Source organism: Xenopus laevis, chromosome 8L, assembly GCF_017654675.1.
Source record: "Xenopus laevis strain J_2021 chromosome 8L, Xenopus_laevis_v10.1, whole genome shotgun sequence".
NCBI classification, from domain to species: domain Eukaryota; kingdom Metazoa; phylum Chordata; class Amphibia; order Anura; family Pipidae; genus Xenopus; species Xenopus laevis.
The window spans coordinates 115,842,718-115,858,797 of record NC_054385.1 but is presented as its reverse complement, the minus strand read 5'-3'; the positions used below and the strand labels follow the sequence as shown (position 1 = coordinate 115,858,797).

The 16,080-nt window shown below is 35.3% G+C and overlaps 1 protein-coding gene across 1 annotated transcript; it reads right to left on the bottom strand.

Annotated features, from left to right (window-relative positions):
- Positions 1-996: 996 nt before the first annotated feature.
- Positions 997-13,385, bottom strand: LOC108699045 (vomeronasal type-2 receptor 26). Its single transcript, XM_018230903.2, has 6 exons — positions 13,144-13,385; positions 11,784-12,075; positions 9,296-10,090; positions 6,479-6,697; positions 3,898-4,021; positions 997-1,913 (listed from the first exon to the last, which is right to left on the bottom strand). The coding sequence occupies exons 1-6, from the start codon at positions 13,383-13,385 to the stop codon at positions 997-999; spliced, it is 2,589 nt and encodes an 862-aa protein (XP_018086392.2).
- Positions 13,386-16,080: the final 2,695 nt, after the last annotated feature.

Below are 16,080 nucleotides of genomic sequence, written 5' to 3'. Positions count from 1 at the left end.
ATTATGGGGCTACCCTCCCAAACAGTGTCTGGCATGAAGGTCATTTAGGGTGAGCTAAATGTGAGTAAATGCTTGTTAGTTTTTTTTTAGATATTCTTAAAAGGAAGGTCTAAAGGCAGCTGAGATAAATGTGTTGTACTGAAAATCTTATAGTGTATAGCTATTTCCTGTAAATATGAAATACATTCTTGTTCTGGTTCCTGCACCCAAGCTCAAAGACTGAAAAATACAGGACAACGAGCAAGTTTAAAATTCACTTTCAGTTTTTATTTTTGATAAAAAATCTATGTGAGAGTGTGGGGGTGCAAGGGGGGTTTGTGTGAGGGGTACCTATGGGTGGCCTAGAGGCATATCAGCTTTAAATCCGACCCTGAAAATTAAGATCCTTGGGTTGTCTGTAGAGATAGATTGGGAGGGTCGGATGTTTGCAGTTGGCCCATACCATACTAAATAAGTTAGATTTAAAAGTGTTGTCTCAATGTTCACCCATTTATTGATGTGTTTGTTGATAATGGATTTTCCAGTCCTTGTATGATGTATATTCACCTGATTTGAACCGTACGGGTTCAAATTTAATCATCTAATCACATTTTCTTTATGAACACTAGTTACATCTTTATACTTTCCATCTGCTTGATAATAGCTTAATAGTTTTTTGGATGACAAGTCATTAGTGATGGGTGAATTTATTCAGCAGGCGCGAATTCGCGGTGAATTCCCGCAATTCGCCACCAGCGAATAAATTTGCAAAACCGCAGTGAAAATTCGCCAGCAAAAATTAGCCGGCATCCATTTTTTTTGGACGCCAGCGCATTTTTGGCGAATGTGCACCGGCATCCAAAAAAACGGACGCCGGCATCATAAATGGATGCCGGTGTCAAAAACAAGACCCCGGCGCCATTTCTCAAATTTTTAGCCGTTTTGCTAATTTCGCTGGCAATTTTTTCGGCAAAGCAAAACGCCCCAATTTCGCCCATCACTACAAGTCACATAAAATCAATGGGTATATATGCAATTTGACTTTATTATCAACTTTCCTTTAACATTGAGTTCTGGTTTCATCACAATAATGTAGCATTTTGGAGTAAATATACAAATTAACAGACCCGCTGCAGAGGCCTGAATGGCAAATATCTCCACTGCAACCATGTGTTTGCCTTTGGTACTCAGGTATGTTGGAATGAAGGAGGCCCAGACACTGCAGAACACCAGCATGCTGAAGGTTATGTGCTGCGCCTCATTGAAACGGTCTGGTAACTTGCGAGCAATGAAAGCTACAGTAAAGCTACAAAGGGATAGTACACCAATATATGAAACTGCCAGATAGAAACTTATAATTGTACCTTCATTACATTGTAAAATGATTTCTCCTGGTATAGTTTTGATATCAGACTCTACATAAGGCGGGGACAAAGTTAGCCATACCACACATATTAAAAATTCCCCAAAGGATAAAAGAAATATTACACTCATAGAATAGTTAATTTTTCCCCATCTCCTAAAGTTGCTTGATGTTTTTGTAACTTTAAATGCAACCAGAACTGTTACTGTTTTTCCTAAAAGTGAAGAAATAGCAATTGATAAAACAAACATAACAGTAGTTTGTCTCAGTATGCATGTAACCCCAGTTGGATGTCCAATGAACATGAAGCTACAAAGGAATAACATCAGAAGAGCCATAAGCAGTATGTAGCTGATGTTCTCATTATTGGCACGAACTATAGGAGTTCCTCTGTGTGTTATAAAGACCAAAAACACTGCAGCTGTAAAAACAATAAAGACTGAAGCACAGCCAGACATTGTATATCCTAAGACATCTCCATAGGTGAGATAGTCTATTGTTTTTTTAATGCACTGATTCCTAACTGGATTAGACCATTGATCCTCAGGACATTTCACGCAGGTTTCCAGATCTAAAATTGAAAAATTGAAAATTAACTTTTCCATGAGCAATGTCATTGAATATATCTTACAAAGCATGATTTCTATTTTTACACTTATTCATCTGAAATATTCTTACAGCACCTTTGTTTTCAAACCATTCATGTTTAAACTCCTTAACATTTCTAAAAAAATTAAGCTTGATTGCCAAAATATTACCTACCTCTAGTTATATCCAATATGAATCATAACATAGCAATTCTAATAACCCAAAGTGCAAATTAAAGGGATCCTGTCATCGAAAAACATGTTTTTTTTCAAAACGCATCACATGACTCAGGGCAGCTGGGAAATTGACAATATGTCTAGCACCATGTCAGATTTCAAAATTGACTATAAAAAAATCTGTTTGCTCTTTTGAGAAATGGATTTCAGTGCAGATTTCTGCTGGAGCAGCACTATTAACTGATTCATTTTGAAAAAAATGTTTTTCCCCATGACAGTATCCCTTTAAGCTCAATGTGTATATATTGTGCTGTTTTTTAAAATAGTGTTCTATCCAGTAAAACATTTTTAAATAAAATGCAACCATTTATTATTAGTAGTAGTGTCACTGCTTAACACTAACACCAGCTTGAATAGTTGATGAATGTGTTGATTAACTGGAAGAAAAAGCAAACTTCTGGGAATCCTTCTGGATTCCTCTGTTTTATTTTTTATTATTCTAAAACTGAGATTATTAAACAGGTGCATTCACAACAAAATTATGATGTTCTTCATTCACAAGTGCAAAGGTAGGCTTATGATTAAGATGCAATTTAAGGCAGAAAGAGCCTAGGGAACAATGGAGCAGGGGCACTCTGCTTCGCTGATTACAACCTGGCTTTCTTCAAGTTACTAGGCAAGTGGGAGTGGCCAACACATTAGTGGGTGGACAAGCAAAGGGAAGCACCTGAGAGTGGGCTCCAGAAGTATTTGCCTGGGGGACAATAGCTTTGGCTCAGCTCTGCTGAATGTCTTAACTGTATCATTGACTATTAGTTCACCTGGTTGTAAGTTGCGCTCCCTTCTGGTGAAGCAACCCATATGGGTTCGCTGCAGCTATACCATGAGAACTGTTTGATGATAGCATCTATCAATGGCACAAGAGATCTTGTGGTTCATTAACTACTGGATCACGTTCACAATCCTACACACATATTGGATGTTTATCTATTTTTTAAGCCAAAGTTGAAATATGTATGATAATGTTGTTCTACAATATCCAGAATGAATTCCAGGTTAAATTTTAGCTAAAGGTATTCTGGCATGTGAAAATATGTTTTTTCCCCATGTTTTTTCCCCAAAATGCACCAGTTAATAGTGCTGCACCAGCAGAATCATGACCTTTGTTTTTAAATAACAAACAGATTGTTTTTATTTAATAATCTGACATTAGGCTAGTTATGTTATTAGTTTCCCAGGTGTCCTCAGTCATGTGACTTGTGCTCTGATAAACTTCATTCAGCAGCGAAAATTCACCACGACAAAAAAAATAAACCTGCAACAAAATTGTCATTTGCATAAAAATTTTCGTGCAGCAAAATTGTTCGGATGCCCATTGACTTTAATGCATTTGGACAAAATAATCAAAATTATTTTGATGCCATTTTGCAAAATTTCTACCGTTTCGCAAATTATTTTGCCGTTTCCACTATCAAAAGAACAATGGGAAGGTCACAAGGTAACAGCTCCCTGACACAAGATAACAACCACAGTAGATGGCTGAGAAGGTTGCCTACACACAATATTACTAACAATATAACTAGTACATTTGTTGGTCCAGAAATACAATTGTAAATGGTTGACTGAATTATTTGTAAGGTACAGTGTAATTAAGAAATAAAAAGTACACAATAAAAATTACAACAGAATCCCTTTAATATACATACTGCTTTCATAATTATTTTTTCAGAGTTGAACTGCATTAATAAGGTCTAACCCATACATTATATACTGCATATACTTTGTTCATACCTGAAGAATTAGAAATTTCGCCTTCAGGACATGGAAGACAGTCAAAGCAGCATGATGGCCTCCCAGTCTGATGAGCTTTTCGGTGACCAGAAGAACACTTATCAGTGCACAGTGATATAGGAGTCTTAAAAAAAAGAGGTTTACTGTATTGCATCAGTATTACTGGAACAAAGTGGAATTCACAAACGGTATCAATTTTTAGGAACACCCAGTGAATACAGTTGATTACATTTACCAAGGAATGTTTTTCATCCTACCAGGAATGAATTTCAATTAAAAAAAACTTCATTACACAGTAATTTTTGTGAAAGAGGACTGTTCCCAAGCACTAGAGGGGCAACATTTAGTTCTCTGAATCCATGGGGGCCAATTTATTAAACCTAGAAAAATAAATACTCACATTTTTAGACATTTATTATAAACCAAAGCTACTGAAAATCCAAATCCAAAAATACACTATTGTTAACTTGTAGAGGTCAAGTAGAAGTCAAAAGAAAATGTCCTTGAAGTTATTTCTTGCCATCGTGATATGCACTGGATACTCCGATAAAGTCATTATTTTCATGATGATCCAATAAAGTCGAGTTTTTGCAGCAACAATTCTATAAAATTTAGTTTTCAGAGCTGAAATCCTACAGTACTAATTTTGTCACAGCGTTTTTCCACCCAGAATATTTTGATAAAAATTATTGATAAATGAATTTGATTCATGGAGGGGAGTTGAATTTGTTCCAAGAAAAAATGAGATTCATTCAAGTTTTAGTAAACAGGACCCTATAGTTTTAAGATTAAGGGTAGTGATGAGCAAAATTGTTCACCAAGTTTCAAAGCAAAAATGACAACCATAGAAAAAAAGTTTTTGTGCATCAAAAGTTTGTCATGCAATTTGTGACACATCAAAAAAAATTGTCGCCCATAGACTTCAATGCAGTTTGGCAAATTCTCGCCGTACTTGAGGGAAGTAAAATGGGTCAAATGTGCCCATCACTAATTTAGGGGGTTATTTAATGAAACTCAAATTTAATTTAATCTAATCTTTTTATGAAACCAAGTTCAACCAAACTCCCATCCATGATTTTAACTTATTTATTAATAAAATAATTCGAATAGTATGAATTTTTCGGATTTGATGACCAATTCGATCGATTTCTTGAATTTTTCAGATCATCAGACGAAACCCATCGCAGATCACAATCTTCACATATAAAGGGGACATCTGCCACTGACTTCTACATGAGACTTCTACATGACCTTGGCAGGTTTGAGATGATGGATTTCGGATTTGGACTTTAAGCAGCTTTGGGGTATAATAAATCTTGAAAAATTCAAGTTTTTCCCAACAAAACCTTGACCAAAAAAAATAAATAAAGTTTTAATAAATAACCCCCTACGTTTTACCTCTAAATATTTAAAATTAAGTACCTGCTTTACATAAATAGAATTAACCCTTGGGGTGTTTTTGCAACTAAAAATGTTTTATCAGCAAACAATAAATAGCAAAATTCCAGAATAATTTATCCCAGCCCTCTTTGTATCAATTACAAAAGAACATATTTATGTCCGAAAACTATATCTGGGTGAGTGGTCTATATAACTATATCAAAGCAGTTGACTGATCTAATATCTGAAAAGCGGAAAACAGTGTGGCAAAAATATCTTTATAAGGCTGAGTTTGGCTTTAGATGTCATAGTTAGGTTGATATTTTTGTATATGGTTGTCCACTTTTAAGTAATAGCAAGAGAGTAAGGTCTAAGGATGTCATGTATGCAGCTTTTTTGTTAAGAATTGATCCATGGATTTACACAGACTGAACACAGGAATAATGATTGGCAAAAATTCACTGCCGAAAATGCGCCGGCGTCCAAAAAAACGGACGCAGGAATTCACGGCGAATTCGCGCCTGGCGAATACATTAGCCCGTCACTACACAGAAAATTAAACACAATATTTGTAGCATGAAGTCGCATGCAATGGCACATCTTCAAGATATGTCTAAGGTTGTCAAAAGCTCCACATTATAAAAACCTGCTTAAAATACATTTAGCCTGAAAACCAAGATACTATAACTACCTCCTCTCAGTAGTTCTTGAATGTACTCTAATTCCTGCACGCACTAAAAGGAAAAGCAGAAGGTATTTACTGTTTTTCTAATATTTAATTTATTTTAACCCTGTCTTGCCTATCTATATGTGGTTTTGTAATTTTTGATTTAGTTAAGAATAGAAAACAAATAGTTTCAAGTATGAATGGAAATACAGGTTATTTTCTTTTTGTATTGATCTATATTGTTGTGCCTGGCTGCAACTTTGGTATTTAGGTGCTGTACAGATTAAACACTATTTTATATTGATAAAATTGCCCATGTGGCCTACCAAGAACAGAATGGATGTTTATTATTATAAATAAAAATCTAATAAACCCACTTTTATGCAGTCATAAATAGAACTGCTACTTTCTCCTAATGCAACTGAAGGATAAAAATATTTTTGTTTTAAATTAATGATACTAATTCAGTATTGATCTATGCATCAAAACTATAGCATACAATACAATTTTACCATAAGCTCACACCTTTCATACCTTTTGAAAATAAGGACTCCAGGCAATTGCATTCTTCTCAGTAATGAGGTGTTGACTACCTGGGAGGAATCTACCCACACTAATCTTCTTGATTGTTCCATTTTCATAAATAACCCAGTTCAAAATGTCAAACTTTCCTGGGATATTTCCATCTTTAGTGAAGAAAATTTCCTCTTCAGATGACATTTTAAACACAATGTTTTTCAGGTAGTAGTTTAACTGCAATAAAGTTTTTTTATTACATTTACTTTTAACTATTCTACCAGACAACCGGACAAAGTTTGTCTACAAGCGGATTGACATTGGTCATACATTCAGTAAGGGTGATAAATGCATGTCCAGTAAATTGTAAATGAACCCCATTCCAATTCAGTCCATACTGTACAATGAACTTAATACAGCTATAGGTCTATTATGTAGAATGCATGGGACCTGGGGTTTTCCAGATAGGAGATCTTTCTGTAATTTGGATCACTATATCTTAAGTCTGCTAAAAATGAATCATTGATAAACCCAACAGAATAGTTTTGCCACCAATATAGACCAATATGAACTCAAGCAGCTTAGTTATCATCAAGTACCAGGTACTTTTTTTATTCTTACAAAGAAAAAGAAAATAATTTTTCGAAAAATTAGAATTGGTTGTTCGATCAATATTACTAAAGCGTGCAGTGCATTTTTAGCGAAAATTTACCAAATTGATAATTCACAGGGACATTGTTAATTTACGAAAAAGACATAGAACACAATTCATGTGCGAAACGCTCAGTGCTAGGGAAGTTTTGTGCTGTTTCGCCAGGCAAATTTTCAATCATGCATAGAGCTATTTCTAATCCATAAATGAATCAAAGTGTGAAAGTTTCTATTTGTTACCCTTTTTGCCAAAGTCTTTTTCACCAGGTTCTGTCTGGCGAATTGATAAGATCAAGCTACATCCTTTATTATCAATTATCCATTATTATGTTAGTGACATCATATCCGGTACTCAAAAAAAGTCATAAAAAAAGACAAAACACATGCATTTTTTTCATATTTTATGTGGAATTATGTTTACAAGTTGTAACTGTTAAATATATGTTATTTAAACTGTTTTAACCATTTGAAGCTCATGCCACATATGTTTTAAGGTAGGCTCATGTCTAGGACAATAGAGAATCTCTAATGTCTTTACTTTGCTTCCTTCGACTTCCAGCAGTATCACCAACATCCCTTTATAAATATGTATAATAAGTATGTTAACAATACTTAACAATAAGGGGCAGATTTCTCAAGGGTCGAATTTCAAATTTGAAAAACTTCGAAATTCGAAAAGACCAACCAGTATTTTTTGGATGAATAGGTCTGTTTTCAGTCGAATAGGTCTGTTTTCGATTGAATTGCACAAATCTAAGTGATAGCGCATTTGAATCATACAAATTTTTTCCCCAAAAGAAACTTTGATTTTTCAAAGTCCACCAATTGACTTCAAATTGGTTCTAGGAGGTCCCCCATATGATACAACATCAATTTGGCAGGATTTAGATGGCAAATTTCAATTTGACCTTTGATAAATTTGCCCCTAAGTATGTTAACACAGTTTTGCTAGGAAGTAAGTAACGCTACAGAAAATTCGGTAAGAAATTTTGCGTCTGATAAATTATTGCTGGCAAAAGTATGCCAGCGTTCTCTTGTCGAGATCAAATTTCGCATTTTTATAAATACGCAAATTCATCACAAAATATTATCTGATGTAGTTGTGGGAAGTATGGCAAAGTTTTTGAAGTGAAAATTCACATGTAAGTAAATATGCCCCTATGGGAGATGGTCTTCCCGTAATTGGGAGTTTTCTGTATAATGGGTTTCAAGATAATGGATCCCATACCCGAATTGTATTGTCTGTTTTACTTTGTGTCCTACTTAGTGATGGGCAAATCTGACCCATTTCACTGCATGGAAAATTCAAGAAACTGTGAAGATTTGTGTACTGCATTGAAGTCTGTGGGCAAAAACATTTTTCCGATGGGCAACAAATATTTTTTGACACGTGACAATTTTTTTCACCCATTGGAGTCTATGGTCATCATATTTGCAACAAAACTTGGCAAAAAATGTTGCTCATTGCTACTTACTAATTACACCTTTTGGTGCAATTTCATCAGGCAGGTTGATTGTATGATAGAGCATTGAATGACATGTAACCTGAAAAGGTAGAACCTATGGCATTGACAATTGTAATTTATGTGTTAGCACTGATGAGAGAAAATAAAGTAGTAAACTGCTAAATACAGTGATTACTTTTCTGAGAATCCTTTTTTATAGACAGTTTGTATACCTGCCTTATTTTCAGTGGAATTTATATAAAATTCCTGTAAATTATATAATTCATAGCATTTTAATAAATCTTTACCCTCTGAGTCTTTCATTTTTTGTGGATTTGCACCATTTATTGCTTTTAATCAACTTAACTCTGATTAAATCAAATTCTCTGCCCCTCCCCAGAATCTTGAACTGTGCAAGAGTTTTTATTATGCACTTCCCTGTTGAGCCACAGGAGGCTTTCTAAACTTGGTCTTGTAACTTGGTCATGTAATTAACCCTCATATGCTATTTTCCTTATATGTTTACAACTCAGGCCTCATTAAGGCCATGTGCCAGTAATTCATTGAACAGGAGCTACTTTCACAACACAACAGACAACACAAGAGCATTTCTATGTTTGTTATCCAGCATATGGGCAACCCCATCAGTCATCAGCTGTTCCTTTTTTACCTTTATGTTCAGTACAGCAATGTAAAATGTTGAATGGACACATATATCTTAATATAGATATATACCAACCTTTGATCTAATTTTGCCAATATTTCCTTTTGATGACAACTCTATCAGTGAATGTACTGCATCTAAACCATGTGCTAAAGCATACACAGCCATGTATATGGTATATTTAATACGGTGGTTAATTGTCTCTTCTTGTAATAAATAGTCTTCTATTTTGTGTTCATCTGGACATGTAAAATTCTGGGCACTGTAATTGAAGACCGCTAAACATCCAATAGTGAGTCCCCAAAATAATTTTACAAATGTGTTCTCAAGAATATCACTCCAAATAGCTTGAGAAAGAAAGTTATTGAATCCAGGGATGGCTCCCTTTGGAAGGGAAATTAAAAATGATCCATTAATGGAATACAGAAATGTCTTAAACTCATATGCTGCAACAATATCAAGGCCTACTGAACTAATCCAAACCCTTTCTGATATCAGTTTGTAAGTGTCTGAGTTAAGCAATACTAGCAAAGTGCTAGCTCTTAAGAATAATATAATCACTTTGACACTGGAATGTTTAATGACTTCAATAGATTTAGTAGCACTTTCTTTCACTAACTTAGGTGAATTTGATATAAGTTTTAAAAAATCCACACAAATTCCTTTTCTCCCCATTTCCTTTTTCAGCTCCTCACTGGCTTGGTGATTGCTCTCATCATCTGATGCAATGATTCCCACCCAAGTCCATCCAAAGTGCTTCAGTAATTTTATGATAACTGTGAACTGGGAATACTCATTGGGAACTGTACGATAGACAGATGGAAAGTGAACACGATCATTAAACACAGAATCCAGAGCTCCATAACTTATCTGAAATGAACAAATTAGTAAAACAGTCATGCTTAAATCATATCTGTGATTATACAGTCTATCTATACATCCAAAGAGCTAGATGGATAAAAAAAAACAACAACCACCCAATAGCATGTGAAAATCACTTGTATGAAAATAAACATTGGATCGTTTGCTATGTTCTACTAGATTTGGTTCAAACTGCATGACTTTATTAATTACACCTAAAGTGAACAAGTTTAAGATAAGTATTAAGGATAGCTCCAAATTTAATATAATTAAAAGTAAATGTTGGCAGGGAAAATACAAATTTGCTGGCATGTTGCACAGTTTCATAATTGATCTATCAATTTTAACCCCTCCAATTAACCCTTAGTGCACATACTATAAATACACATATGGGCCTATTTGTTGACCAAACTTTTGTGCTCAGGCAATCATAAGGGAAACCCTTTGAAAAAGCAGAAAATGTACATGCAGTTTACACAATATAACCCGGTCCTGGTGAAACTCTGCAGACTATACAACCCCTGGGACAGACTTTAGATGCCACAGTTCCACACTCCACTCTAGGTGGACCACATGCAAATTAGCACAGTTCAGTTCCTGATAATTTGTCCCTTCCCCAAGGGCTCTTTAATTACCCCAGGTAGTGCTACCTACCCCAAAGCACTGTTCCCAACAAGACAGTTGCTCCCACGTTCACAATAAAAACCTTTCCTCACCCTGGGGACTCACACATTGGCCAATGTATCCACATGCAGGAAACAGAAACAAAGCTCTCTTTGTGTCTGGAGCTGCAATGCTTATTCAATGCAGAGCACACTGCAGCCCTCTCCAAGCTCTCCTTGGTCAGTCTTTCTAAGAAGCACTATCACCCTCTTTGCTGTCTTTCTCTGTTTCCTTTTGACTGAATGGTGCAGCAGGGGCTCTTTTATAAGCTCTCCCTACCAACCCCATGGATGATTTGGCTCCAAAACCAGGCTCTTCCTGGAACCTCCTCTTTTTCTGAGATGTCCTCTGGGGCTTCCAGTCAATTGGTCACTCCCCTGCCTGTAACCAGGCTTGATGATGTCTCGGGCAGAACAGGGGAATGCTTCTCTGATCTCCTACAGTTGTTTTTGCATGAGCAATAAAATGGACCCTGAATATAGAACACCAGTGAGGCTCACTGGCCTCTTGTTATTTTCTATGAGAGAAAAGATCCCCTGCTATCGGTCTATAATGTCCTCTAGTGTACTTGTAAAGAGGAACCATTTTCCCAACTTTTCTCATAGTTTAATATTTCCATAGGAATGAATCAAAAGTTGGTGAATATTTCCATGGTGAGCTCTAATTTCACACTGATAAATCTGCCCTTAGGGACGCACCACTTCTTGCTTCATTTTTTTTACTATTTACATATTTGAAAATAATTAATTTTGGCATTACTGTACTTCTCCCTGCAAATCCCTTTCTATTTTATCTTGTCAGATTGGATTTCATGCTTTATTATCCTCCTTGAACCTAATAAAAGTTTCAGCTGTCCTAGCTAACTTGAATGCCCTAAATGCTACATACCCCACTGCTAAACTTTCTCTCAAACCATAATCATTTTGCTACATTCCATCTAGACTACAGGAGGAACAGACTAAAATTTTGTTATTTGTATTGCATTGGCTAAGGTAAAATACACATATATACATAGTAAAAAACTACAAATTGTGTTTACCTGAGGGTATCCATAGAACTGAGTGATTTCTGCAGTTGTGTGAGTTGGAGATGATAACAAGTGTCCAACAAATGCCACCAACTTTTGATCTTGTTGACAGATATAATTGAGAAATGGATTTCCATCCTTGGATATTAAACTTAAAGTGCTCATTAATGCCATTACTTCACTGGTACATGCATCATAGACATGGTATCCTAGAGTAACGTTGGGTAAAAGTTTTGAATTGTTATTGATCTCCTTTATAGCATAAACAAAGGCCAAGAGGTGGGCCAGGTACTGAAATGATGGCCTGTTAGAGTACAAGAACATTCAGGTATAAAACATTAATCTGAAAAGCCTTAAATGGTACAGTATATTAGGTATTCAGTTTGCTTGTGATTTGCTCACATTGTTTTTCTTTTTCTTTCTTTTAAATCATTTTATTAATGTTTTCAGTTTTTATCCAGTACAATAAAATACAAATGTTCTGTACTTTTTCATATATTGTGCAACAGTAAAATAGAAGTATTTACAGTATATAATACACTTAAACATATGTTAAGGAATGACTTTTGTATTTCTAAATATTTCTACAGCTCAAAAATAATAAACCATACAATAAAACTTTCATTTTATCTTAAAGCGATACTGAAAAGCCCCCCCCCCTGCAAAGCCGCCCCAGCCTCATGAACCTGTGTGCTGCCAACCCGCTGACACTACTAACAGATCTTCTGGGTTGCTTCAGGGTGCAGCATTTGCTTGATACTGACATGTTCCTATGATTTTTATAGGAATGTATCAGTATCACTTTAACTAATTGCCCGACTCTTTTATTCCTTTTCATTTTCCTTTGTTTCTGTTTCTTACCAGATATAATGCTACATTGTTTAGATAAGGAAGAATCCCTGTCTAGGAGTAGACCTGCATATGTAAGATCATGAAGGTACCCTCTTTTTGCTTGAAGTAGCCTTCATAATGTATATAAATTACAATTACCTTTTCCATTACTCCACCACGTTCCATATCATGCTATATGTTGAGCACTCACTATAATGTAATAGTATCAGCCTTATAGTAAGAGAAATGATGGATCTAGCCCAAAATTAGTGGTCCAAGAAGCCCAAGGTTGCCATATTTGTAAAAACTTGCTGTGAGTACCAGATAAGATAGATGCTAATTTCTCATTTACCATTAAGGTCATTATGAATGCCTTTAATTTCAGGATTGAAAGACTTGGAGTATGCAATGATCAACTGTTTGGCTGCTGTGCTCATATTATTTTTCTAATTAGGACTTATAAGAAACAAAAGGTTGACATTTGATAGACAGGTGTGTCAAATCAATATACTGTAAGTAACTAGGTTACTATGCTACTTACCCAACACAACATACTTCATCAGGGACATCATGAAAATCATAATATCCACCAGAAGAAAACAAAAAGATTTGCAAAATGCCACCTATTATAATGTCTCCATCAACTGAATGATCCAGGAGTTCAGTAGAAGAACTGACCGTGTGCAGTTGCTTTGATCTTGATGTGCAATAATTACCTGTGTTACCAGGAAACATAAGGAGAATTAAAATTACAGTTAGCAGGTTCCAATGATGTTTTACCATCTTCAGCAAATGCAGTTTTTGCAGAGTCATTTGTTAATCAATCTATGAAGTAGAAGTGTTAAGAAAGACAGTTCAAATTATTTAAATGGGAATCCCAAAGATTCATAAACCCAACAATCGCTATCAGTCAACGTGATAAAGCACTCTTGAAAAAGAACCTGGATTTATCTCTTAATTTCTTTCTTTTTTTAAAATATAATTATAGCCTTGGTATTTTTGTTCAGAAAGAATCACACTGAGGACATGTGATTATTTGTAAAAAAGGATTTTGTCAACAACAAGTCTGTGCATAAAATATACAAATGTACATTGCATAAGGTGATTTTTGTTTTAACTTGGCTTTTGTTTAAATAAACTTTAAAGTTGCACTCTAGGAAGCCTATAGACAAATTTCAAAGATTGAGAAATAAGTAAGTCAAGAGAGAAAAAAGTATGACCCATAGGTTTGCACCCTCCCACTGTATGAGCCTGAATTCCCACTTTCGAAATTGGGTAAAGCTTAACCTTTATTTACAATATTTAAAATGAATAAAGGTCATCAACTCGTAGACGGAGTACATAGAGTTAAATTATATCTTGATTAGTAGTCTCATTAAATACAATATTCAAATTCCAGCACCATGAGTTTCACCCATACAGCTCCCTAAATGTGTTTTGAATTCAGCACCATTAGTTCAGACATGTCACTTATTTATACAGGTATGGGACCTGTTATTCAGAATGCTCTGGACCTGGGGGCTTTTGGATAATGGATCTTTCCGTAATTTGGATCTTCATACCTTAAGTCTACTAGAAAAACATTTAAACATTAAATAAACCCAATAGGCTGATTTTGCTTCCAATAAGGGATAATTATATCTTGGTTTGGATCAAATACAAGCTACTGTTTTATTATTACAGAGAAAAAGGAAATAATTTTTCAAAATTTGGATTATTTGGATACAATGGAGTCTATGGGAGATGGCCATTCCGTAATTCTGAGCTTTCTGGATAACAGGTTTCCCGGATATTCAATGGTCGACCATCGAATTAAAATACTTCAAATTCGAATATCGAATTCAAACTTTTTTCATAAAATTCGGGTATTCTGCGCTCGAAGTAAAATCGAACGATCAAACGATTAAATCGTTCGAACCGAACGATTCGAAGTATTTTAGCGATCGATCAAACGATTTTACTTTGACTTCAAAAAACTGCTCTAGAAGGTCCCCATAGGCTAACATAGCACTTCAGCAGGTTTAATTTGGTGAAGTATTGAAATCAAAGTTTTTTTAAAGAGACAGTACTTCGAATATCGAATGGTCGAATATTCTAAGTACTTTACTTCGAATTGAATTCGAAGTCGAAGTCATAATAATGTAATAATTTTTATAATTTAAATCGGACAATGAAGAGATGATATTTTAGGTTATAACTCAATGTAGACATAGTGCCAATTAGGGGCTCTTATTTCTTATATCTGGTTTAATGAAATAAAGCACAGTTTTTGGTGATACTTTGTTATTAAGTTGCTTAACTCTGAGGCAAATTTGAGAGGCTTCAGCTTGGTTTTTTTGTGTTCCTCTGGATCATCTGGCAGTTAGGCAGGTTAAAAAAGTTAAAAGGTTGAACTTGATGGATGTGTGCCTTTTTTCAACCTAACTTACTATGTTATTATGTTACTATGTAATCTATTTACAAGCGTCATTTAAAATTAATTTGCTGTCAAATTTTACATTATGCATTACCTCTAAGCAAAGGTTAAGTGTTAACACCTGCTCTGGAGTTTCATTAAATATTTTGTTGCAAAAAATTTAATTACATACGCTGCGAATGTTCGCAAAACCATTTTGGTTGCAAACTTTGCAATGAAGTCGTTGAGGTCTTTAATCAGTCAAAAAGGACACAAACATGGTCGCTAATGTTTGCAGTCATCTTTGCACAGGATTTTTTTGTGCATAGTACATAATACATTCCCCCTTTGTTTTTAGATTTAGGAATTTCCTATCAGGGTCAGATGGAAATTTTTCTTGTTGTAGGTTTTGGAGAATTACCCATGTAGATATAACTAACCATAAAATGATAATCTCATAAATATAGCTGCCATAAACATGCCTACCATTGGAAATCTGCAGTTACATAGTATTGCAATACAAGTAATTGAGGAGCAGTGCTGGGCCTAAACTTTAGGGGCCCATATGCTCCCACTCCATTGTGCACCCTCCTCCCCTGCATGCATGCAACTCACGCAACCTCAGATGTTGACAGACCAAAACCAGTGAAAGGAAGACAGAAGAAGTATGTGCCCAGCATCATAGGCACCTGCCTTTCATGCTGAAATTTGCAGTCATGTTTCTGATTGTTGATCTACTGTTTATAACCTCTGCATGTTATTACTCTGTTGAAATCCACCTGAACCAACCTCGGCCTGTCTATTCACTCTGCTTTAAATCTGCCTGAACTGAACCCAACATGTATACTCACTCTGCTTGAACGCTTGACGCGCGTCTTTTTTTTTTTGATGCACGCCACCATACAAGTCTATGGGCGTCATTTTTTTTGGCGAAACCAGGCAAAAAATTCGCCCATCCCTAGCATTGGCCATTGGCTGAAATACTAAGAAGCAATAATAAAATATAACATTTCTGACGTTCATATGATAACTTTCCTGTTCCCCTGTACTGGGTTGTTTTATTATAAAATAAAAATACATGCT